Raw genomic sequence first — 24,224 nt, forward strand, 5'->3', positions numbered from 1 at the left:
GGAACTTGTTTTTGGCTGTTTTATTACCAATCTTTTCTTTTTCCAGCCACATTTCTGTGATGTATACAAAGACATGAAAGTGTTGTTGTTGGCAGTGTACTTTTTTTTTTTTTTTTTTTTCTACGAGCATTGATTGATGTTAAACTTGCACGAGCTCTGGTGTCGGTTTGCTTTGGACCTGATCTTGTGGTCGTTGTGTTTTTTTTTTTTTCTTTTTTCCCATCATGTCGTTATAGTATCTCAATAGACTTGAACCTTATATGACCTCACATAAAGCACGTGATATATGTATGCGTCTTTTATGAATTTCACGTGATGTAATCCTCGCGGGCGACAGGTCCGTCCTCATAGGCCGATCGCCTCTGGCCTGGACCCATCCACCTCGACTCCACTTGAGGTCTTGGCTGCATGAGCCAATAGTACCCGTTAATAGGGCACGTATCATTACCGTTACGGCCGATCGGATAGCTGCTTTTTGCTGGTATATTACCGTTCGGCTTGGTACCTCCGCATTTCGCGCATCGATTCATCCACTTCTTCAGATCGTTCTTTCCTGTCTCACGCTCTTACCCTTGCTCTTACTCTTACTTCGCTCGACTTTCTTCCTTTTCCCCCATTTCGCCCATTTTTCTCCTCCCAATTCTTTCTCTTTTCTCTCAAACCCACCTTTCTCCCTCATCTATATATATTCTTCTACTTACTTACCGAGATATCTTCCTCCTTTTACCTCTCTTACTTCCGTCTTTCCACAGGTGGTTGAAGCTTCTTGTGTCTTACTCACCTAATCTAACAGAACAGTTCCCTTTGGCTTAAATATAAGACGATTCCGAGCAACAATGTCTCCAATGATTCTTAATCGCCTCTCAGACGGGCCGGTCACGGTCCTCTCTCCTCCCCGGGAACACGCCTTCGCTCAGTTCTCCCAGTCCTCTTTCCTCGACTCCCCAGGGAGCTTCAACAGCTATCCGACAAACACCAGCCCTGTCTTCACCAACAATAGCTCTACACCGTCTGTCCCCTCGAGCTTCAATTTATCGTCTGCCCCTGCGGTGCCCAAGCCCTCCCGCAAAAGATCCCGTGATGAGGCCACTTTTGAAGACGCCGTTGCTCCCAGCGCGCCTCTGGCACACCAGGCGGTGCCAGCTACCAAGGTCCGGCCTATCTATGGAGAAGGCATGGCTCTTTTAAACCCGCAGACTGGCCTTGCGATATCTGCCGAGAGTCAAACCGGCACATGGTATGAACAAGAGTCTGAGGCGCAACAGGCTGCTGCTGCACCTGTCCCCTCGCGGTCAAACGCGCTGCTTTCTGATGCTGCTGAAGTAAGCCGCAAGTCTCAGCGCCTTGATAAATCTGCACCAGGTCTGGATGATATTGCACTGTCCTCGATCCGTCAACGCCTGGACGACCCTAGGTCCAACGATCAGCACCGCACTCTCAATGCAGGCCCTGCCCCGCCCGTTGAGCCCCTAGTAGATGATGCCACTCGTCTCCTAGGTATCGGCTGGCAGCGTGTCAACACTGACGGTGACATGGCGCCTGCTGTTCGTGGCTGGACCAAGTATATCGACAACCAATACTCGGCCCACCTGCACGGCTCCCAGATGCTTATGAAAAGCCGCGCTCTGAACGCCTATCTTGTGGCTGCCACTCCAACTTCTGGATCCTTGCCTGCCTTTTATCTCTTCACCGAAGACCTCACTCAAGGCCAGCTCGTTGCCTCCTCTTGGGAAGGATGTCTTCAAAACCTTCGTAGCTCCCCCATCATATTCGAGGGCTCTACTCCCCTCGGAGCTACCGACCGGCCTAGAGCACAGCCTGTCTCCTTCAACTCCATGGACACTGGCTTGCCACTTCTCCAACAAGCCCTGTCCAACAACCCGCAAGCATCGAGCCTCGACGAACTGAGCGGAGGCGCGGAAATGGGAATGGAGATCGACTCGTAACTTCTTCCAAAAATGCATTCGATTTCTCAATCCCGTGCCATCCGACGACATCGACCGATCCGACCCGATGACTCGACATCCAACCAATCCGCGATCGATCTCGGTCTTCTTTCCGACTGTTCTATCATATTTTCTTTTCCTCTCTTCTTTCTTTTTTTTTAAAAACATTTTCTCAAGATTTCTTCACTATTGCTTATTTAGTTATGAGACTCACGCTCCTGACTGACCCAGTCCGGCCCAATTCGGTTCCCGCCCGGTGGAGAGTTTGATGGTTTTGGGTGGTTTGCTTTCCATCTCTTTCATGGAAAATGGCGTCGTAATCTGGGAGTTCTTCAACATGCTTTTGACAACCGTTATTTATTTACGACTATCTATCTCACCAAATCAAAAAGATTGAAATCATTCTGGCGTGAATACCATAATAAACCCGAGTTCCTTGTATTATACACCTATGCGAGTTATAGCAGGGGAAAACCTACGCCTAAGAACAAATCACCTAGAGCCAGCCCAGTTGATTTCGTATATTGGTTGTACGAACTATGATTGCTTTCACTAGCATTCAGGAGGTATACAGATGTACATAAGTACATGTTGCTGGTCGTTAAATAAGCCCACTTTGATACCTAGTCCTGACGACAGCTCTTGACTTCCTAGGCCCGTTGTCATTTGTGACCCAGCCAAGAGCGTCGGTACCTATTAGATTTCTCATCTCAGTCTATTCTTCTAACTTCCCTTGTTACCTCACCTGCTTATGTCAAGAGTATCTGAAACCCAAAATAGATGCTAAACTCAGGACCTGGTGCCTTTCGCGGGCATTTCTAAGGAACCGAATACTTACCATGCTCAGTCAAGCTACATTACCTAAAGCAGGAACTATGATGTAGTTAACTAGTGGTGGCACGGTTGACCATTCAAGTAATATTTACCTACAATCATGGAATAGGTGAAAGGTAAATAGGTGGGAAAATGGTGTGGTATAATGATAATCATCATTACTATTGGTGCGCTAGAGCTTGATACTACTCAGGTTCAGCGAGTGTTTTGCTTAGAGCACGTCGAGGCAACCGAGCAAGGTGCCAATTCCAACCGTGAGATATTAATACGATAATTAAATTTGGAAACCCCAATGCTCATATGGGTGAAATAGGTACATGGTATCATCTCGAAGGCCGTAAAATAGAAGACAAAGAAAGCAAGTGGATGCCGATCGCATCCTCACAACTCCAATCCACCAAAAGGACATATGACAAAATGCTCGTAAGGACTTCTGAGGTCTGCTTTCTCAGTCATCATCATCGCCATAGTCATAGTCACTTTCGTAATTGCCTGCAAATGCGTCGTCGACGCCATCATCCTTGTCGTCGTCATCATAGTCGTCCTCCTCATCCTCATCCTCCTCAGGATCTGTCCCAAGCTTGTTCATGGGGCCATCCTTGGCTATGAGCGGCTTTGCACCCTGAATGGTATCTGGAGCAGTGGACGGCGGAGTAGGTAGTGGTGCGGTAGAACCAGGACGGATGGATTTGGCATCTGATGGCGTTGCACGCCGGGATCGTGTGGCTGCCTGCGGTTCGATGCTGGCGCTGCGCCGTGAGACGACGCTTTGGCTGCGACTTTGGCTTCGGCTCAGGCTTTGTGTCTTTGCATCTCCCCCTTCACCCCCATACAATGTGTCCAGAAGAGAGTAGTTAATCTTCTTACTGTAGCCCCGGCGCTCAAGCATGCGACGTGTCGCCTCAGCCGGTGTCGAGGCACGGGAGCTGCGGCCATCTTCGCCCTCACCCTCCAGATAGGTGACATCTCCCAGGCGGCCACGGCGGCGTTTGCGCGGTTTGCGAGGTGTGCCCCCGCCGGTTGACTCCTCCAGGGCCCGCTTCAGGGCTTTTGCTTGTTGAGTGCGGAGGTACTCCTTGTTTTCTGTCACCCAGATGGACTCCTTGATCTCGACTTCGGCAGGCAAGAGCAGACAATTGGCGACTTCGGGGTCATCTTCAAACTCGGCAGCATCGATTTCAGTGCTGTCGGAAACGGTCGGCCGCGGGGGTTGGTCGGAGCCGACGCTCTCAATCATAGATGATCCTTGGGCAAGCATAGACCGCATTTCATCTTCCAGCGCCGCTTCAGATGCAACCTGCTCGGCAGATGGTTCTGGCGTGGGTTGTCGCTTGCCCTTGCCCTTGGAGTGGATCGGCTCGTTCCTGATATCTTCAACGACTTCATTCACTGCCTTGGATATTATTGATGCACGTCGACCGAGGCTACTTGCAGTCAAAGCCGGGTCGATAGGGAGACTGGGAATAGCGAAACCGTCGGCATCTATACGAGGCGGCTGCACTGATTCTGCTTCACTTTCCGTTGGGGAGTCATCATCTTCGAGTTCCGCCGCAGTCTCTGGCAACTTCTTGATACGAATTTTCCGACCTTCTCGCCCGCGAGTGAAGGATGGAGGATCGTGGGTGTTCTCCAATTGGACCGAACGAAATTGATCAACTGTTAATTCACCACTCTCGGTGGAACCGAACTCGTTCAAACGCTGGCTGATAGTAGTTTCCGTCACCTTGACGATATACACGACCTCACGCACGGTTCGGCGGAAGTTGTTCATTCGCGCGGCAAGAATCAGTGCGGCACCACAGAGACCAGCTGGGCGTCGACCGGTGGTCATCCAATCGCGGTTCATTCGCTGAACGATCCGGACTGCCTCCCCAGCAACCGCCATGAGAGAGGGTCCGAATTCCAGCTGCTTCGCGAAACGATAAATCAAACTTTCGGGGTCGATGGGGTTCATGAGAAAGACGTTGCCACCTAGGCGGAGTTCGTCGAGAAGTGCCTTGTATGTACGACCAAGCTTGAAGACGTTGATCATCAACACATCGGCAAAGTCAATCAGCATGACGGTATTGCCATTTTGGCGACGGCATGCAATATACAAACAGACCGCAGCTACCGTCTTTGTGCGACGACCTTGAATAAAATTGAGTCCCACGGCAAGCTTAAACACCTGACCAGCAGCTTTGGTCGCACTCTCCGGGATGGTCAAAGCCCGGGAAAGTTGAAGCATATACCGGTTTCCAGTTTGCTCGGTCATTTCCCGGCTCTCCATGGCGCCCCCGCGCTGGAAACCCGGACCATAGCTGCGTACATGTGTCTGATCTTCTCCGACGAAAGATCCCTGCACAACAGCTGCACCAGACGAGGATTCCCCGAACGTGACTTCAGAGACGATGTTGTTCTCGCTGATAACTGTACCACAGCCCGTGCAGACCCTCACGCCTCCATCATCGACAATATGCGGAGCAGGGCATCCTGGGTTTGGACAATTAGATGTTTTCGGGTGTGTTGTCGGGCGGGGTGGTTGAGAGCGTCCAATAGCCGTTGGACGATTGATAGGAGTAGAGTTGGGGGGTTTTAGACTGGCCAGTCGTCCCATAGGAGGCCGGGGCCCGCGGGGAGGGATTGGACGCGCGCCGGATCTGGGTGCCGACATGTTGGTTAAAGCGAAAAGTAAGAGGTCAGAGATTGAATGTAGACAGGGGCACTCGATGGAGGCCGAGTCCTCACAGCCTCAGAATTCTTTAACTGGACGTCGCGCAGCCTCTTTTTTTTTTTTGTAGCGAAGGGTTTATCGACTGTCACGAGAATCGCGATAAGGGAAAGTGGAAGGTGAGAAAAAAGTATTCAACCTGCTTATGTAATTGGCCGGAATCTGCAGAGCTGAATTCGGACATACGACTTGAAGTTCTAGCTGATTGGATGTCGGGAACCAGGAGTGAGTGAGTCAGGTATAAATGAATAAATCGCTCGATTCAGTTCAGTTCCTTTATCTCTTGTCGCTTGTCTCCTGCTCCATGGCTGATCTGATGGATTCCATTCATGAATCACGTGACCTTAATTGGCTCAGGGTACGCTAGCCCAATTAGGCTTAGAACCGTCTGGTCTTTGTCGCGCCTCGGTGCCTGAGGTTCCTAGATGATCCATGACTGCTACTGCAACAGCATCATCAGACTTGGTACTCCACATGAAGTGGTTGCTTTTACAACGTCGAATACGAGAATCCGGCCTCATTCTTGATTGCCTGCCTCGACACTAGCGACATACTACATAGTGGTCACAGGGGTCATGGTCGACATGTCTGGAATGCGGTATTTGTGCGTGGTTTGGAGGAATCGCGCACAAATGGCGCATCTTCGCCATGTTTAAACTTAGCCACCCACTTCTAGGATTTTCCCTTTCTTTTCTTTCTTAGTGGAATATTATACTGCATTGCAAAAGGTTCCCTGCCCAGTTTTATAATCGCTCTTCCCTTCACCTTGATATCAGGCCGCTCTGTAAACACTGAATCCCGACAACTGCCCGTTTCTAACCTTGTCTGAGCGATATTGAATCATCGACTCTGCTGAGGACTTGCAAGATCGATATATTCCACGCTGTACCTCATCTTTAGGTCGCAGAGATCTCCGTCAGTCATGTCATCAAAACCCAACACCAAGTCTTTCGATCTGGAGGCAGCCCATCAAGAGGTTGATACCCAGACCAGTGTCTTTTTTGTATCGAATGTGCACTGCACATCATGTGTTGCATATATCACCGAAGTGCTCTCTGAGACTCCTACAGTCGAAAACATCGAAGTCACCATTTTGACGCATGAAGTGCGTGCGAGCCACAGTTCCGCCATTCGGCCTGCCGACCTCGTCAACGCGCTGATTCATGCCGCGTTTGAAGTACACTATGTAACGACATTTGACCAACGAGGAAGGCTCATCGCGGAACTCGACACCTCTTCCTGGAATCACCGCGGCTCTACGCTCTTCTCCTCGCCGCGAACCTCTGTTTCTAGTATCTCGTCCAATATTAAAGAGCGAATTCAGACGAGCCGACATAAACGACATATTGCCAACTGCGATGCATGCAGGAAGGAAGAGCTAGAGACCTTTTCTCGTCATTCTTCTCGAACGGAGCTAGGATCTTTGGACGAGAAGTCCTCACAAATTCCCTTCCGACCATTGGGCAAGCAGCACGAAGAAGACATCACTGTTACAAAGCTTGAGTCAACCCCAGAGGATGCTGTGCAGGAGGGTCTCCGTTCATTCGCCACCTCCAAAGCAAAGGTTCAACCTGATGTGTCTGCTTCAATATTACCCACAGACATCGCAAGACATCCTAGTCCGTCCGCTGAATCATCCGATGAGTTCACCGCACAGATTAGCATTGGAGGAATGAGCTGCGCGTCGTGTGCCAACAGCATCACCGCACAGGTTCAACAACTCGGGTTCGTGAACAAAATCACTGTCAACCTTCTCACCAACAGCGCAACAGTAATTTATGTTGGACCTCGCGATAATGTTGACCAGATTGTTGAGCAAATTAATGATGCTGGGTTCGAAGCATCTCTTGACGAGGTGAACCAAGTCCCCAAACCACCGGCATCTGCAGAGCTGGCAGCAAACTACGTCAGCGAGATTGCAATCACCGGCATGACCTGTGGCTCTTGTGTCGGAGGGGTGACTCGAGGACTTGAAGAACTTCCTTTTATTCGTGATGTGTCTGTGAACCTGCTTTCCCATAGCGGCAGGGTGGAATTTGAAGGCCGAGACAATCTTGATAAAATCATAGAGAAGATTGAAGACCTCGGATACGATGCCACCGTCAATAGTGTCTCTCCATTGAAAATTGGTACCGAAAAGTTCAGCACTGCCCATATCAGAACAATCTCTATACAAGTGGATGGGATGTTCTGTCACCATTGCCCACAAACTGTTTTGGGGGCAGTGAAATCGGTTCCCGGTGTCACCATCGAGGAGGCACTCTCCGAGAAAACCCCCATCGTCAAAATCACATATACTCCACAGCCACCATTTCTTACCGTTCGCAAAATAATCTCAGCGATCAACTCGGCGAATGACAATTTTCGCGCGACTGTTTATCACCCGCCTAGTATTGAAGACCGGTCTCGTGCGATCCAGCATCATGAAAGAAGCCGTCTGTTGGCGCGATTGCTTTTCGTCTTTATCAGTGCCATTCCGACTTTCTTCATAGGGATTGTATTTATGTCTCTTGTCTCATCTGAAAACTCTGTTCGAATGTATCTGGAGCAAACTATGTGGTCTGGCAGTGTGACCCGCATCGAATGGGCGCTGTTTATAATGTCAACTCCTGTCATGTTCTACGGCACTGATGTGTTCCATGTCCGTGCTGCGAAGGAGGTTTATGCGCTATGGCGGCCTGGAAGTCGAGTGCCGATCCTTCGAAGATTCTACCGTTTTGGTAGTATGAACCTTTTGATCTCTGCAGGCACATCGGTAGCCTATATCTCGTCTTTGGCGGTACTTATCGTTGACGCAGTTGTGGGTACCAAGTCGAGCCCCCATAGCACGACTTATTTCGACTCGGTTGTCTTCTTAACTCTGTTCATTCTTGGTGGTCGCTTCCTGGAGGCCTACAGTAAAGCCAGAACTGGCGATGCTGTGACATCTTTGGGCAAGCTTCGACCTTCAGAGGCACTGTTGTCCGATGACACTTCCGAAGATGGAGTTAAGCGTACGAATGTCGACCTGCTGGAAGTTGGTGACGTCGTCAGTATTCCCCATGGCGCCTCGCCTCCTGCAGATGGAGTCATCGTCGACAGCGCGTCATACCAATTCGATGAAAGCTCTTTGACAGGAGAATCGCGACCAGTCAAGAAAACAGCCGACGACATGGTCTATACAGGCTCGGTTAACGTCGGCCAGCCGGTACGGATCCGTATTACTGAGCTTGGTGGTTCATCTATGCTTGACCAAATCATTGCCGTGGTTCGTGAGGGGCAAAGCAAGCGTGCACCTCTTGAAAGAGTTGCTGATCTTCTCACTTCGCATTTCGTGCCTATTATTACTCTGATCGCCATTTCGACTTTCGTTATTTGGTTGGCACTTGGTCATTCCGGTGTGCTCCCCGCAGATTATCTCGATGTCGCACATGGTGGCTGGACATTCTGGGCGCTGGAATTTGCCATTTCAGTGTTTGTGGTGGCATGTCCCTGCGGTCTGGCCCTTGCAGCCCCTACAGCGCTTTTCGTTGGGGGCGGCCTAGCAGCGAAGTATGGTATCCTGGTAAAAGGTGGTGGTGAAGCCTTCCAAGAAGCCAGTCGCTTGAATGCAATCGTCTTTGACAAGACAGGCACCTTGACTGAGGGTGGAAGTCTGAAGGTTTCTGAACATGAAGTTTTGACCAGTGACCCAGAAGTTGCGAAGGTCGCATGGGCTCTGGCTCGGAAAATGGAAGAGAGCAGCAACCATCCGATTGCCCAGGCAATCACTGAATTCTGCAAAACACAAAAATCTTCCTCTGTCAAGTCGTCAGACGTTCATGAGATTTCCGGGCAAGGCATGAAAGGAACTTTTACTGTGTCTGGCTCCGAGCACGAAGGGCAGTATGAAGCCGCAATTGGCAATGAACGTCTTCTCAACAGTCTACTATCCCCCCAAACAGACACATATTTCGTTTCCAGTCTGCTGGCGAAATACCAGTCAGCTGGAAAGTCTACTGCAGTCCTTTCACTACGTCAAGTACAACCCCCATCCACCGAACCATCCAACTTTATACCAGCTATTATCTTCGCCACATCAGACACGATTCGCCCGGAAGCTGTCGAGATAATCTCCCAGCTTCAGAAGCGTCAAGTTGATGTCTTCATGTGCACTGGCGATAACCAGACTACCGCCCACGCCGTCGCAGACATGCTAGGCATCCCGCGCTCCAAGGTAATGGCCAATGTCCTACCAGCGGAGAAAGCCAGCTTTGTTCGTCAGATTCAAGAACGTTCGCAGAATACAACACCGGCCGGTGGTGAGACTACACCGAGTTCAAGCCCTTCACGTCCCATTGTCGCCTTCGTCGGCGACGGAGTGAACGACTCGCCCGCTCTGGCAGCAGCAGATGTGAGCATCGCCATGGCATCTGGCTCCGACGTCGCTATCAATTCCGCCAGCTTCATCCTCCTCAACTCAGATCTCAGCACGATTTTGGAGCTGGTCCTGCTCAGTCGCCGTGTGTTCAATCGAGTCCGTATGAACTTTGGCTGGGCGGTTATATATAACCTCTGTTTGGTTCCGGTTGCTGCTGGTGTCCTCTATCCTATCGTGAGTGGCCATCATCATAAAACCATTAATGGTGAAATGATCATGACCAATGAGCACTGGAGACTGAGTCCGGTGTGGGCTGCTCTGGCCATGGCGTTAAGTAGTATTTCTGTTGTGCTGAGTAGCTTGGCTTTGAGGATTAACAAAGAAAGTATTATGAAGATTGTGAGAAGGAAGAGGTAGGCATTATGGTATATATTCATTTATTTCATTTTGGCGTTACTTTTGTATCTAATACCTGCGAATGAACTCGGTACTATGTCATCTTCAAAGGAGCCTTGAAAGAAAACCTTTCTAAGACAAATTCACCTCCCCCCAAACTTCTGCAATCCGCTTGCTGAGATCTTTAGCAACTTTCTTCCGCCCTACAACCTCCGACATCCGAGTCGCTATCATCATCTCTCGCTCCTTAGATTCTAGAGCCATGTACGCATCCACCAAATGCCGTGGCGTTGGCCAGATCTGTTGAATCTCAAGGGCTTTTTCGCCCGTCACGCCACGGGTACACATCAGCATCTTAAGAAATACGTCACGAAGAGTAAGAACGTCGGACTTGGAAGTGAGTGCGGAGAAGGTCACGAATGAAACCCCGTATGTGATGGACGGATCTTGAGAGCGGAGATTATCCAGTATAGTGAGGTAGGAGTCAGTGGAGAGACGGCGGCCGGGGATGAGGCCAATTTTGGATACTGGAGATGCAGGAACCGTGCTACGGTTGATATTGCTATCAGTGTCTCCGATGGAGGGCGCATCTTCGACCCCATACATCTTTCGTAAGAGCAGAGTCATGCGCGCTAGGTACCGGATTGACTCGTCCAGATGTTTCGTCTTTTTGATAAAGTATTGATTAAGAACCTGTGTCGAGGCGATGGCCGAGGTAACCATCTCCTGGCATTGAGCTGCACTCCCGCTAGTCGAGTCAGGATGCGTGACTGCGAACTCTTCGATCAGGTAGATGACGTTCTTGATGCCGGAGCGACGGAGCCGGAACTTTTGTTCGTGGAAGCGGCCGTCTTTAATGGACCCAATCAGATCGTCTAGACGCTTTCTCTCAACGATCCAGTCCAGCATCACCTCATCACCTTCTTCGCCATGTCTCGTGAGGAAAGTTGGATCGTGACACTTGGCTACCCACATTGCGTCGCCAACTTCCAGGGCACGTACTTGCGGCTTAATTCCTTGCTTGATCAGTTCGCCGGAGATATAGTCGCGGTCGGTGGAGGTGCGGACTTCTCGGGTGTCTAAAACGAGATGGATAGTGAAGCTCTTAGCTGGGAAAAGGATGGGCTCGATGTTGGCAATGTCGTGTTCGGATAGTTTTTCTTGAGCGTCTGCCAATAAATCATCATCTTGTTGAAATGAGGCAAGTTCGGCTGTCGATGCTCTTTGCTGTGACTCAGTCGTTGCAGTAGCTTGGGAGCCAAACATGGCGGTTTGAACATCGCCAGGTAATGTCTTTTGGAGACGTTTGGCCACCTCCCAGCCTTCTTCGGAAAGAAGATACTTTCGAAGTGGACGACCATGTTCATAGACTAGGTCTTTCTGAATTAGAGTTTTCATTGAATTCCAGGCAGTGTAGAACTTGGTCGGGTCCGGGGGTGCCGTGAACGAACTGTCGCAGAATGGTTGGGCCACCTCGATCAGGTGAGCCTTGGTCATCCCCTGGGATTCATTCTCGTTTTGGGTTCCCAAGGCCAACATCAGTGCATATGGACCAGATCGTAATGTCGGTACATACGGCTTGGCTTTCCGAGGCTTCTTCGCCGGTTGATCCACGCCGCCTTCAGATGCTCTCTTTCCACCTATTCGACCTAGTTGAGCGTCCGTTTCCGGGGCCAGGGTGCAAGTGATACCACAAACCTTTCCCAGGCAGTTCCGGCATTGGAAGTCCATTTTCTTGACAGTGGGCCTTTAGTTTATCGGTCAAGCGGTCACACAATTTAGGACCCAGTCCATTCAATTGCTGCGCTTGAGACGGATGTTGAAATTCTAACGGACAGGCTTTCATTGACTCATAAGCCTTCTTGTACCTGCAAGATGTCAGATATAGTCTTTTCCCGATGGGCGCCAAGAGATACGTACACGGTCACGCCTTTGCTATTCCGTTCTCGAGCTTGATCCAGCCATTCTTTAATCCACCCCAGGAGTAGGGGGTTTGCACACTCCTCGCTCATGGCGAGTCGAGTGTCCAGTGACTGGATGGCAGATTAGTAGAGCGAATTATCATCAAGATGAGTTCTCCTTGCTTGGACGCGATGATGTTGCCTTTCTGGGAATACTGGCACGTGTTGATAAGAGAGATAAGGAAGGTTGATTGCAATCCTTGTAAGACCACCTGGGGAGGGCTGCTCTTAACTTGCATCCATCTTACTTGGTTTGCCGATTTACAACGAGCTCATTTATATAATTTAGTCGCATTTACATCTCGAGGTCATTTTCATCCTTTGCATTGCAGTTAGAACTAGAATTGATGACCACCCAGAATGGCACTCGTGCAGCCAGCCGCCTTGGTCGTCAACCCACGCGCAAACCCAAACAATAAAAGTCAGGTCTATGTCTTCGAGTGCTTTTTCACCAGCCAAACCTTATTACCACAATTTATTCTATGACATTTGTTACTTAAAATAATCCAGTTTGCTTCCAAGGTTGTGTTGATTGCCACCGAAGGAAGATGACGTCGACAGTCTGCGCAACTACAAGACAGGTTCCAGGTCCCATGGAAAGCTTCCTCTCAATGGGGTTGACCTCAAAACAAACCCTTCAAGTTAATCTAGGGAACTTTAGAACAATTTCACACTCATGTCTGCAACCGACAGACAGGCGATGCCATCCGCTTCAGTCGACCGTGCTACAATCAAGGCCGACAACAATCTCACTACGGATCCTGAAATTCCCGAGGGACCAACCGATAGCCATGTGCTATCTCAAATAAAACAGGATGAGAGAGGCCTTGCACAAAAAGCTGGCGACACAGCGGAAATTAGCAATATTGGATGGGATGAATCTCCAGATGTCATCGAGGAACCATTAGTGGCCGGGCTATCAAATGAGGATTTGTGGATGCTCATTAGACGATTCGACAAGGTATGTCCTGAGCACCCCACATGAAAATGTAGGAGAATTGAAACCGACCTTGTCAATTTGCACACCAGCAAATGTATCGAGTCAAAGCAGTTCCCGATGTTTCCCTGCAGAAACTGGATTTCACGCGTGAAGACGACGATGAATTCTCGCCGGATAAACTCAGGGCTACAATTGAACGTTTTTACACAACCGTTGTTGTTGGATTGACCAATTGTATCAAACATATTGCTCGACTACGGTCTTGGAAGGAGCCGCGACGAACCGCTGCCTTTTGCACGGTATGTCTCCATTCTAGAGAAATGTATTTGGAGCGCTACTGATATTATGTAGGTCTACGTACTATCATGCCTTCTCGATCTACTTGTTCCAACTATGCTGGTCATCCTACTTGCCCTGGTGCTCTATCCACCGTGTAGATCACTCATGTTCCCTCCCGCTCCAATTTCTCTTGTCAACAAAGATACGGGTGGTGTACAAAAGCCAAAGGCGGGAATCCTTGGGTCTGAGGATAGTATTACCGGGGCCCCCGAGAAATTCAAGGGCGAAGCAGCCGAGCAAGAGGCCAGTAATCTTGTTGCAAGCGTTGCCAGTGTGGCCGTGGGAAGCGCAGTTGGGAAGCATGATCAAGGGGTCCCTGATGATGCACCCTTGGAAGATGACGTTCCAGACGCGATGGATATTGTTGCCAATACTGCCGATGCGCAAAGCGCTGCCCATGGGAAGGTACCGACAGACTCCCATGACAAAACACGACAACCTATGAAACAGAGCGTGATGGACATTGCAAACTCTTCAATGCACGTAATAGGCGACATCACAGATACCTATGAGAAGATGGGCAAGTGAGTAAGAGCTCGTGGTTTTACTCATGGCTTGTTGTTAAATTTGTTTATCTAGCGCTCTATCCGCAACAACTCCGTTTCCTCGACTGAGTCCTCGTCTGCGCCTGGCGACGGTGTTGTTCCCGGCATTCCTAGCTTCATTAATGACATCTTGCTACGTTTTTATGAAGCTGAGTACACTTCTGATCGGGCTCGTCTTCTTTGGAGACCCTGTCATCAGACGAGGGGTTTCATATCTAAATCGCCGCCTACCGAATTGGCGGAAGATTATTCAGTTGCAAAAGTATGCATTCAATCAGTGCATATGCTCACAATGCTAACTCGCAACAGTTCCCTCCTGAAAGGTATTCCAACAAATGCTCAGCTGGCTATTACTCTTCTCCGCATCGGCGAAGCTAATGCGTCACCACTTCCGCCTCCTCCAACCTCACCAGACAAAGTACCCTCGCGGCCAGTCTCTTTGAATCCGGAGGAACTGACCCTAGGTGCTAGTAACGAGGAAATTAAACAAGCTGCACTGGTTAAGCCTGACGACCATGTCCAGGCGGTCGAAGCTCCACCAGCACCAGAGAAGAGCCATAAAAGGACATTGGGATCGAGCATTCTAGGCTTATTTCGAGAAACAACGGCCAGTGGTGTTGAGAGCAAAAGAGGGATCGATCGCTTACGAGCAGCAATCGGTTCACATCATGCTAAGAATCGGGTTGGCGTCCTACGTGATAGAGGGAAGAGGATAACACCAAGTGGACCTGTGGCATTTGATGCTCGATACAAAGGCAAGCGCGGTACTGCGATTATTGACTCGACCAAGGAGCCTCCGCTGCTGTATTTCACAACTGATACGCCGCAGAATGGAGACGCAAAATTGGAGAATCGCAAAGATGGATCGGTTATGTTCACTATGCCGGTGACTGAGATCCAGGAGATGCGAAAGTTAGGCGGTATGGGATGGAAGGGGAAATTGGTTGTTGGTTGGGCTCTTCATGGTAAGGAGGTGGTTGACGGTTTGCTCATCATTGGCAAGATGCCAGGGCAGTCATATCAACTCACTGCCATGGAGACGAGGAATCAGCTGTTTAATCGGCTTATTGCCATTGACGGACAGGTTTGGGCGAGCTGTTGATGCAATTTCCAGGACGCGTGCTGAGAGAATCGCAGGTTTGGCAATGATGTCTCCGATCTGATGGTGTTATGCTTTATGTGCCAGTGGCATATGTACAGCTGGCTATGTTTCCTTGACTAGCGATGTATTAAGAGACCTAAACTAAATATCATTACTGCAGTCTCTGAAGAAATTTTGTCGTTGAAGTCTCCCAGGTTGTGGCATGACATAAATTGACAACCTACAGCTGAAACCAGTTGACCAGAGCAGAAAAAAGCCATAAAGACTAATACATCCCATCCTACGTACAAGCAACAAATCCACATTAGTCCACATAATTTCCTGCATAGAACAGTTATCCAGAACGGGACTCACGTCTTCCAGCTCCGCTTCTAAGATAATCTCCACCATTTTACCAATCGCCACTCCGCGCTCTTCTTTGGTCAAACAGCCAATCTTGACGAGCTCAGTCAAGGCCTCCCCCACCCAGTTCTGGCAGTTCCAGTCTCGGTCGCTATTGCCATTGCGCACCGGCGTGCAAGCACATGCACAAATAATCTTCTCCCTAGTGACAGAGTCCGGCACCGTACATACAGGAATCCAGGCTATTGGCGGCTCAGAAATCGGGTTCTCTGTGTCCTTTTGAAATTTGAAGAAAGGGTGTGCGCCGACAGCATGAAGCCAATCATATTGGCCGTCGGAGTAGAGGGCGTGCAGCGCTGTGTGTCGGTATTTGGAGAAGTCTACTGGCACGCCTTTGTACACGAGAAGCGAGATTTGTGTTGGCATTTTGAAACAATTGATTTTCGGAGTAAAAAATTATAGAATATCCCACTCAAGTGGGTGAACAGCCCAAGAGTTGAAGTGAGTTGGTAGGAAAAGCGGGTGGTGCCCAGATGGCGACTTGGGCTGACAACTGACTGACTAGCACAACCCTGGTCTATAGTTACCAGAAACCTCCTTGTTTTATGTAACAGGTAAAATGACAAAGAGTTTAGAAATCAACTAATAAACGATGTCATTGAACTTTCAAGATCTATATTGTGTCAATGACTGTTTATAATCCCGCACGGTTTGCTCGAAAGACTCGTCGCGTTTGAACCCCAAGGAGATGGCTTGAGTGTTATCAAATTGCGTCGGCCATGACTTCAAGATTGGAACCAGCGCAGGGTCCTCCTTCTCTGTTAGAAGGGCGAGTTTATCTGCACCGCCCACGGCTTCCAATGCATCCATCATGCCCTGGACTGTGACGCAGATTCCAGGCACATTAATCTGGCGAATGTGCGGGGGAACGGAGTCCGCAGGAAGACGGAGAGTGAGAAGGAGATTTTCCACAAGGGTTTTGGGCGAGCATAGCCACGACTTGAACTGTCGGTCTTTAATGGGGATCACACATTGCTGGCCGTCAAGAGGTTCCCGGATCATGCCGGAAAGGAAGGACGAAGCTGCAGCAGTGGGTGCACCCGGTCGGACGGAGATGGTAGGAAACCGCAGGATAAACCCGGTGATGAATTTACGGCGAGTGTATTCGTTCACCAATGTTTCGCAAACGATCTTCTCGGCACCGTAAGAGGACTCTGGGGTCGGAATTACGCTGTCAGTCACAATCTCTGGCAACGGTCGGCCATATACGGCCTGACTGGACGAATAGATGAATCGGACTCCGGGACAGGTGTGTCGCAGCGCCTCGAGTAGGTTGCGGGTTGCATCGACGTTGACGCTCATGCCTAGATCGAAGTTGTCCTCGGAGCCGGACGACATGATGCCGTGAAAGGCATAGACGGCGTCCAAGGAAGAATCGACAATGTCCTTGGCGCCTGTCAAGAGATCGACCTTGATTGCCGTTGCGGATTGAGGATAGCGAACGCCCGCGGGGATCGGAGGTTGATGTATATCGGTCAGTGTGACGCGATAGGCTGGGTCATTCAACAGCTCTTTCGCAAGCAATTGGCCGATGAAGCCGGCAGCGCCAGTGATGAGGACATGCATTTTTCTTGAGATTGGTGTGATGAAGAGGGAATATGGGAGGGATGATGATGATGATGTATTTCAATATGTAAGTTTAGTCTCCGCATTCGCATCAAGTCCGAGGCGATCCGTAGCTGGTCCTCCGCACCGGACTTGGGCCGGGACTCACTTCCTAAGTGGATCTGCTGTGGAACTGCTGTGCGCGAATCGCCTTGGAGTGTCATCTTTCAGGGCCCTCTTTTGTTTGGGGGATCTCAATTGGGGTTGAATCCTGGGGAATGCCTTGTCCACGGGTGTTGTGACCTGTCAGCCTGTCAGTTAGAAGTCGAGGACAATAAGCTATATACTAGACTCTATCCAAGGAACATGTCCAATTCGAAATTCAGACCTGAATCTTAAAAAGCCAACAATATCTCAACAGAATAACGTCTAGGGTGAGGATTTCGGGGAAGTCGAGTCTGCGGGGGGTCCCAAGTCACACGATTTATTTTTGTCCTCTTCCTTTCTCTTGCTATGTTGTACATACATTACCCTATTGGCCATAACAACCTCCTTGAAATATAAACTGCAATTTATCTCTGGCTCTTCGGCGTACTCGTGCCAACTCGCTTTACTCCGACGCTTTCCCCCCACTCGGGAGAAGATTTCTCCCCTAAACTGCGTGCCGGAGTATCACCGACTCTTCCCACTATCCTCTAGAGTAGCATCACATCATGGATACCGGTACTCCACTGAAACGATCTCCTGATGACGCTGGCCTGGAATCACCCCAAGAGAGCAAGACACGTTCTGTCCCCAAGATCTCCAAAGCTCGTGCATGTGAGTCTTCCCCACATCATCTCCAATGCCTCCTAATTAACAGGGAATAGGCGCAGAATGCAAGCGTCATAAGATTCGCTGTGAGTTTCGGTCAGGAGAGTCAACTTGTACAAAATGTACTCGCAGCGGTATCAAGTGCGTCGTAAACGACTTTTCACAGAAATTTGTTAACGATGATGGGATGTACGTGTGACCCCGCCCCGGCCCTTTGGTGAGGCTTTGGACCTATCGGGGGCGCTATTCTAATGGCGCTGGTATAGATGGAAATCACAGGCCAATGCGACTATGCAACAGCTGCAGGCGGCTGTTTCGCACCTATTGCGACAAGGCGGACTGCCTGAGCTCTCAACCTATGCTTCCGGGGAGGCTCTCAATGGCCCCAGTCCTGCCGAGTCGTATCATGGCCACCCTTCCGTCAGTCGATCGCAGACACAAATCAGTCACCAGGAGGGACTGGGCGTCGTGATGGATGTTACTCGGGAGCCGTCGCCGGAGCAGGATCTCCAAGACCCAGAATTAGTGCCTGCTCCTATGCGCAGTCTATACGAGGTCACTAAATTACGGAACCTAAGAAACAATCATGTCGAGGCACCGAAACAGACATTGCTAGAGGAAGATTTTATCTCACGACGATTGATCTCCCTCCATGAAGCGGAAGAATTATTCGCGTACTTCAGTCGCACCATGAACCAGCTACTGTGGGGTGGAATTATTCTTGTACACCGCGATTTAACGTCCGTCCGTCGCGCATCGACGCTTCTTTCTGCAGCCGTTTTGACTGTCGCGGCACTTCATATTCCGAACCGCACGGAAACTTTGAACCGCTGCTACAGCGAGTATGTATCGCTCGTATCCAATATGGCCCTCACACGGGCCCACACCTTGGATGATATCCGAGGCCTCTGTGTGGGGGCATTCTGGCTGTCAGAGTTGAGTTGGAAGTTGTCCGGGCATGCAGTACGAATCGCGACCGAGATGGGTCTCCATCAAAGTTATCAGCGTCTGACCCGTGGACACACGGATCAATATGAGCGCGCGCAGCTCTGGTATCTGCTTTACGTGTGCGACCATCACTTCAGTATTGCTTATGGGCGGCCACCTGTCATCCACGAGGATGTGGTGATCCGCAACTATGAGACCTTCCTCGCGCTGCCGATGATCGTCCCCGGAGACATTCGACTTTTAGCTCAAGTGGCTCTCTTTATGATTTTGACTGAGGCATATCGAATGTTTGGTAGCGACACTGAACAAACATTGACTGAGGAAGATTTTGGACAGTTGCGCGTATACAATGTTGCAGTAGACCAATGGCGACTTCTCTGGCAGCCTCGATCTGGTGAGTGACATTTTAGCCTAATTCTCAGCAACTCTCGGTTCTAACATAACTTGGAATGCATTACAGCCGATAGCACCTATGTGCGGACTTATCCATCGAAAGGAGTGGTTCTGCACTACCATTTTGCAAAGTTCCAGCTGAACTCGCTTTCTCTTCGTGCGCTCTCACTATCCAACACACCCGTCTTCTCCATGGACCGCAAGGAATCCGCCAACATCGCAATTTCCTCCGCAATGGCATGTCTCAATATGGTTCTTGAGGAGCCTGATATTCGGGATGCGATTGTTGGCGTTCCGATCTTCACCCACACTATGGTTACATTCTCCGCTGTTTTCCTACTCAAGGTCGCAATCAATTGGAACACAGCTTACCTAAGCATCAACGCTCGACAAGTGCGACGGCTAGTTGAACGTGTGATCGAATTAATGAATTGCGTCTCTGCCGGTGATCGACATCTTACTCGACATATCGCACGTGGATTGGGCAAGATGCTTGAGCGCTTTGACTCTTGGGAGGCTTCTTGGCAATTCCAAGGAAACAACGATACTGCGCTGCAAGGCCGCGAGGTCCCTGGGGGAGCCAATGCCATGGCACAGGGATTCCCTCCACCGGATCTGATCTATGGAATGGTCGGCACATACGGATTTGGTCTTGATGAGAATCTGCTAGATCCGAGTATGGCAGATTTTGACTTTCTAACACAATGACCATGAAGACCCCCGCAAAGCAAGGAATCGACGCAAACCTAAAAATATCAAGGATACCAAGGATATCAACATTTGGATACCATAGTTAGATGGGCACGGAATGTAAATAGCGCAAGAATCCAGGGTTGGCGACACGCACACTTCTGTCATGGACCACGCACTCCGGAGTGTAAGCTATCACCTTAACCCTAAGGTCTTGTCACTCCCATGTCGTCACCGTCACTCCCGCTTATGCTCTTGGGTTTCCCCTTCCCTTCTTCTTAGAGCTCTGCTCCTCTCTATAATTACCATTCCCCCCCAAGACTCAAGGGACTTTTGCCAATTCAGAACATTCTCTCTCTCTCTCCTTTATAATTCCATCCTTCCCTCCCCTCTGTACTAAGTTAATTCTTACCAACCTCCTAAATATTTTTACGATGACTACCCGCAAGAGAAAGCAAGAGACTGAGGAGGAGCTCCAGGCCCTTCCTAGCGATGAGAGCGAAGAGGAGGAAGAGTGAGTTCATATGTTGTTCCATCCCGTTATCAATTCTCCCTTTCTTCGCATTCTTGCATGTCCTACGCATCATTCCACTACAATTCTGCACGGTTGTACTAGCTATGCCTCCATCACGAGACGACCTCGAAACACGTCGCGCGAAACCTCCTAAGCATAATTGGTCTTTGCTAACCCGATCGCGCGTTGAATTAGATATGAAGACTCCGAACCCGACGTAGAGGAAGGAAGCGACGAGGGAGAACAGGAAGAGGTGGAAGGAGAGTCGGAGTCTGACGAAGATGAGGAAGGGGAAGGAGAAGGAGCAGAAGAAAAACCAACAGCAGAAGGCAAAGACAAAGGCAAAGACAAAAGCAAGGAGAAAGGCAAAGAGGAAGGTACGTTTTACCCTTAGCCTTTATGGATATCCTCTTCATCCCCAACTTTCCCACGCTTACATACACCTCTTTTCAGGCGCCCCGGCAGCCAAGAAACAGAAGACTGAAGCCATTCCCGTCGATGATGACGAGGGTTCCGAGGGCGCGAACGGCGCAAGTGGCGAACGAGACGAAGAGCTTGGTGAGGAAGACGCCGAGGAAGACGCCGAGGAAGAGAGTGCCGCTGATACCGCCACGAAGAGTGTTCCGGCTGCCAGTGCTGCTCGAGCTAAGGAAGGTGTTGTTCCTAAGGAGTCAGATCTGTCTGAAATTGAGGCGGCTGAAGAAGAGCAGTGATTTTGCTATCGAGAATTTGGTTTCTTTACGGCAAAAAATTTATTGAACTAAAATACAATTCGGCCTTGAGTGGGTGATTGGATTGTTTTGCTGTGATAGTCTCCTGTATCCAACTAGAGATGCTGTGAATGTAGAGTCCTATGTGTCTAGATTCAGGGACATCAAGTTAGTTCATGGAAGTAGCCAATCCTCGCTGTGTTCTCGGGGACTTGAAGATGACGTGCATAGAAATCGCCGCTACTGGCTGAGTCCTATGTTTCTCTCCACAGTGGGTTCCGATGCATATACTAGCGTTGGGCAGTGAGAAGTCGAGGCCTAAATGGATACGGGCCCCAAACTACTAGGGTTACTCCGTACGGGATCCACCTATCATGTTGAATGGCGCACACGACTAGATATGGAACATATAAAATATATACCATCTAAGAAAACTAACAATCGGACCAAGAGAAAGTGCAAAACAAGGGGTGTCATCAAGGGTGGTCATTAGCCCTGCCTGTGCTCCACTTTCTATCTTGATATCCAGGGGAAGGCATCAAATTGTCCTCCAACTCCAACTCAGCTTGTCTTCGATCATCGCGAACATATTCAAGTGTCGCTACCACTGCTGCGGAAGGTGGCACATAGTTGACAATACTGGTGTGTGAGGTCGAGGACGGCTTGAGGCAAGTTTGTCGCTTGGACAATGCTGCGGACCTTGACAGCACCCTCGTCCTCAATGAGCTTGCGAACTAGGAACAAAAGTTCGGGGGAGAACTGAATAGTTTATTAGTTATAGTGGTCCGAGCAATATTAGCTAGAGAAAGGAGCATACCTCGGAGTACCAGCGATATTGCCAAGCGATGAGACGGATCAATGCGCCGAGCATGCCTCTGGTGTCATTTCGCTTTTCGTATAACCTCAACACTCCACGCATAGCCTTGGGCGAGAACCGAGTGGCGAGACAGCTCTGGTATGCCTCAATGCTTTCGTCGAAATGGTGCAGTCTCTGTGCAAGCTCACCAAGAATTTCCCACTCGGTAGGAGACTTCTTGTACTCCATTGCTTGTTGACGGGACTGGGCCATTTCGGTCCGCCAGATGGTGTAGATGCGCAGATCCTCGTAAAGTACCATGAACAGGTTATCTAGCCATCTTTCACAGAGTCGCTTGTTTCGGAATTGCGTGTATGAAGCGTGAGATGGGTCGGGCTGTGACAAACAGTTAGCTCATTATGAAATTCGTCCAGAATTGTTTTAAACATACATCTTCCTTGCCAGACTTGGCAACTTCAGATGCTACTGTTTGCTCCGGTCGCTCGAGGGGGCTTTCAGGGTGACTGTCTCCCGCATCTCCATTAGTAGTTTCTTCCGAAGACGGCTCGCTCGAGTCAGGGCCAGCCACAGAGCTAGAGTCATCTTCGTTGGCGGGGCTGTTGCCGTTCGTAGCGGGCTTGGGAACATGTTGTCGCTCAACACGGTATTCTTCTTCCATCACGAAGACCTGGCTGCGAGCCTTGAGTAACTGATCCCATCCAATGGCAGCAGCAATTTTTGTCAGAAGATTGTACGCCTTTAAGAAAGTACCTTGGTAGCTAGCAGCATGGATCTTTCGAAGCGAGGGGTGAACATAGTCGTGAGGGTCTCCCTGTTTTGGCTGGCCTTCGTCGATTTCATCGAGAAGGCTTTCAGCAAGAATTGGGAGCATGATGCGTGACGGTTGTGGCATGCGAGGGGTATCTTTATCTTGATAGGTGAACATGGGGCACGAGTTGAGAGTCAGAAGCGCCAAATCCCAGCGTTCCATACCGACATATACCTCTGCGAGGCGAGCCCATGTACTAAATTCGCTTGGAGCTGCAGTAACTGCACGCTTAGCGCACTCAAGTGCCATTTCGCTTTCGCCTTTGCTTTGACAGAAACTAGCCTGGCAATCAAGAAGAGCATAGTCCATCGGAACATCCTGCAAAGCGTCGTACATGAGGCGTACCGCTTGCACCTCCTCGTCTGCCATAATCTGTACACGAGCCAGTAGGGATGAAACCTCTACATCCTTTGTGCGGAGCTTCTCAAACAAGTTGATTCCAGATGTATAACGGCCAGTCGTGTGGATGTATTTGAGGATGCCGGATGTGAGGTGGTTGCTCACAGTGTTAGGGACTTGGGTTTCGGGGTCAGAGCTCAGTTGGCGGCCTGAAATGTTGTTAGTCAGAGACACAGCAGGCAAATTGGTTCGATATCTATACCCAAGAAGAACAGCTTTTCGGCAGCATCTAAGAATTTGTGCTCCATCTCCGTGTTTGTCACGGGGTTGAATCGCCGAACTCCAACAATCTTCTTGACAGAATCTCCACTTCCGTCGTCCGCATAGAGGTAAGCCCTCAGAACGGCGCAAAGGAAGGTCTCAAGCCAAAGAGCCTCAGTAGCAACTCGCTTGTCACCGCGCTCATCAATGCAGTAGCTCTCCAAGCTTCCGGGGATTTTGACTTCGACGCGCATATCGAGATGGGAGAATGCATTGTAGCAACTGTATAGACATCAGCATGGGAACCCAACACTGTACCAAATAGATTCTAACCAGTAAATCCCCGATACCACTTTATGCGTCTTGTCGAGGGGAGAGAATGTGAGGGTATTAACATAGGCGGCTAAGCTCGCGGACGAGGAGGCGTCGATTCCGGTGACATGGTGATAAAGTCCGGTCTGCGATCGATAGAAAATCAATCGATTGTTCACAGATGAAAGATTGTATCATGAAAGAAAAGTTGGTATCTTCTAACCTACCTGGCGAGTGGAATTGGCCTTAGGCTGCTTCACCAAATAGACCAAGTCTGGAGGGCCTAGTTCTCGCAAGCTCTGCAAGGACTCCGTTCGCGCATCGACGGCAACATAGATGTCCTCCTCCTCATGGATCCTAAATTATATTCTCAATGTCAGTCACACCTCCTGTAATTTTCGTAGTGGCAACTCTTGACAATCTCGAACAATGGCCATGCATACGCAACCCGGGGAACACGTAAATGGGGAGATGAGCACATACTCAGGAACAGCGGGCGCGACCATGGCACCTGCACAAGCGCGATGGAATCGAAGATGAGGGTATCTTAATGCAATGAA

General features: G+C 49.7%; 10 protein-coding genes across 10 annotated transcripts; 5 read left to right on the top strand and 5 right to left on the bottom strand.

The window, feature by feature from the left end:
- Nucleotides 1–836: 836 nt before the first annotated feature.
- On the top strand, nucleotides 837–1,946 carry LCP9604111_2743 (uncharacterized protein; the record flags this gene model as incomplete). The annotated part of the gene is made up of 1 exon (XM_039070254.1): nucleotides 837–1,946. One exon carries the CDS (start codon nucleotides 837–839, stop codon nucleotides 1,944–1,946), a length of 1,110 nt encoding a protein of 369 aa, XP_038931495.1.
- A 1,282-nt stretch (nucleotides 1,947–3,228) lies between these two features.
- On the bottom strand, nucleotides 3,229–5,433 carry LCP9604111_2744 (transcription factor TFIIIB subunit BRF1; the record flags this gene model as incomplete). The annotated part of the gene is made up of 1 exon (XM_039070255.1): nucleotides 3,229–5,433. One exon carries the CDS (start codon nucleotides 5,431–5,433, stop codon nucleotides 3,229–3,231), a length of 2,205 nt encoding a protein of 734 aa, XP_038931496.1.
- Nucleotides 5,434–6,412: 979 nt separating this feature from the next.
- LCP9604111_2745 (putative copper resistance-associated P-type ATPase) lies at nucleotides 6,413–10,246 on the top strand (the record flags this gene model as incomplete). Its single annotated transcript, XM_039070256.1, has 1 exon — nucleotides 6,413–10,246. One exon carries the CDS (start codon nucleotides 6,413–6,415, stop codon nucleotides 10,244–10,246), a length of 3,834 nt encoding a protein of 1,277 aa, XP_038931497.1.
- A 111-nt stretch (nucleotides 10,247–10,357) lies between these two features.
- On the bottom strand, nucleotides 10,358–12,237 carry LCP9604111_2746 (crossover junction endonuclease MUS81; the record flags this gene model as incomplete). The annotated part of the gene is made up of 3 exons (XM_039070257.1): nucleotides 10,358–11,865; nucleotides 11,924–12,093; nucleotides 12,146–12,237. The coding sequence occupies 3 exons, from the start codon at nucleotides 12,235–12,237 to the stop codon at nucleotides 10,358–10,360; spliced, it is 1,770 nt and encodes a 589-aa protein (XP_038931498.1).
- Nucleotides 12,238–12,862: 625 nt separating this feature from the next.
- Nucleotides 12,863–15,112, top strand: LCP9604111_2747 (DUF3292 domain-containing protein; the record flags this gene model as incomplete). The annotated part of the gene is made up of 5 exons (XM_039070258.1): nucleotides 12,863–13,147; nucleotides 13,216–13,425; nucleotides 13,478–13,989; nucleotides 14,045–14,272; nucleotides 14,320–15,112. 5 exons carry the CDS (start codon nucleotides 12,863–12,865, stop codon nucleotides 15,110–15,112), a joined length of 2,028 nt encoding a protein of 675 aa, XP_038931499.1.
- A 265-nt stretch (nucleotides 15,113–15,377) lies between these two features.
- LCP9604111_2748 (uncharacterized protein) lies at nucleotides 15,378–15,880 on the bottom strand (the record flags this gene model as incomplete). The annotated part of the gene is made up of 2 exons (XM_039070259.1): nucleotides 15,378–15,392; nucleotides 15,467–15,880. 2 exons carry the CDS (start codon nucleotides 15,878–15,880, stop codon nucleotides 15,378–15,380), a joined length of 429 nt encoding a protein of 142 aa, XP_038931500.1.
- Nucleotides 15,881–16,120: 240 nt separating this feature from the next.
- On the bottom strand, nucleotides 16,121–17,080 carry LCP9604111_2749 (SDR family oxidoreductase; the record flags this gene model as incomplete). Its single annotated transcript, XM_039070260.1, has 1 exon — nucleotides 16,121–17,080. The coding sequence occupies one exon, from the start codon at nucleotides 17,078–17,080 to the stop codon at nucleotides 16,121–16,123; it is 960 nt and encodes a 319-aa protein (XP_038931501.1).
- Nucleotides 17,081–17,772: 692 nt separating this feature from the next.
- Nucleotides 17,773–19,921, top strand: LCP9604111_2750 (putative C6 transcription factor; the record flags this gene model as incomplete). Its single annotated transcript, XM_039070262.1, has 4 exons — nucleotides 17,773–17,878; nucleotides 17,929–18,061; nucleotides 18,139–19,214; nucleotides 19,281–19,921. The coding sequence occupies 4 exons, from the start codon at nucleotides 17,773–17,775 to the stop codon at nucleotides 19,919–19,921; spliced, it is 1,956 nt and encodes a 651-aa protein (XP_038931502.1).
- Nucleotides 19,922–20,337: 416 nt separating this feature from the next.
- Nucleotides 20,338–21,130, top strand: LCP9604111_2751 (uncharacterized protein; the record flags this gene model as incomplete). The annotated part of the gene is made up of 3 exons (XM_039070263.1): nucleotides 20,338–20,417; nucleotides 20,613–20,794; nucleotides 20,871–21,130. 3 exons carry the CDS (start codon nucleotides 20,338–20,340, stop codon nucleotides 21,128–21,130), a joined length of 522 nt encoding a protein of 173 aa, XP_038931503.1.
- A 588-nt stretch (nucleotides 21,131–21,718) lies between these two features.
- Nucleotides 21,719–24,170, bottom strand: LCP9604111_2752 (ChAPs family protein; the record flags this gene model as incomplete). The annotated part of the gene is made up of 7 exons (XM_039070264.1): nucleotides 21,719–21,886; nucleotides 21,945–22,319; nucleotides 22,375–23,300; nucleotides 23,354–23,634; nucleotides 23,686–23,810; nucleotides 23,892–24,021; nucleotides 24,148–24,170. 7 exons carry the CDS (start codon nucleotides 24,168–24,170, stop codon nucleotides 21,719–21,721), a joined length of 2,028 nt encoding a protein of 675 aa, XP_038931504.1.
- Between the last annotated feature and the right edge of the window lie 54 nt (nucleotides 24,171–24,224).

The sequence above is a fragment of the Penicillium roqueforti genome (assembly GCF_015533775.1).
Source record: "Penicillium roqueforti strain LCP96 04111 chromosome Unknown scaffold_03, whole genome shotgun sequence".
Taxonomy (NCBI): domain Eukaryota; kingdom Fungi; phylum Ascomycota; class Eurotiomycetes; order Eurotiales; family Aspergillaceae; genus Penicillium; species Penicillium roqueforti.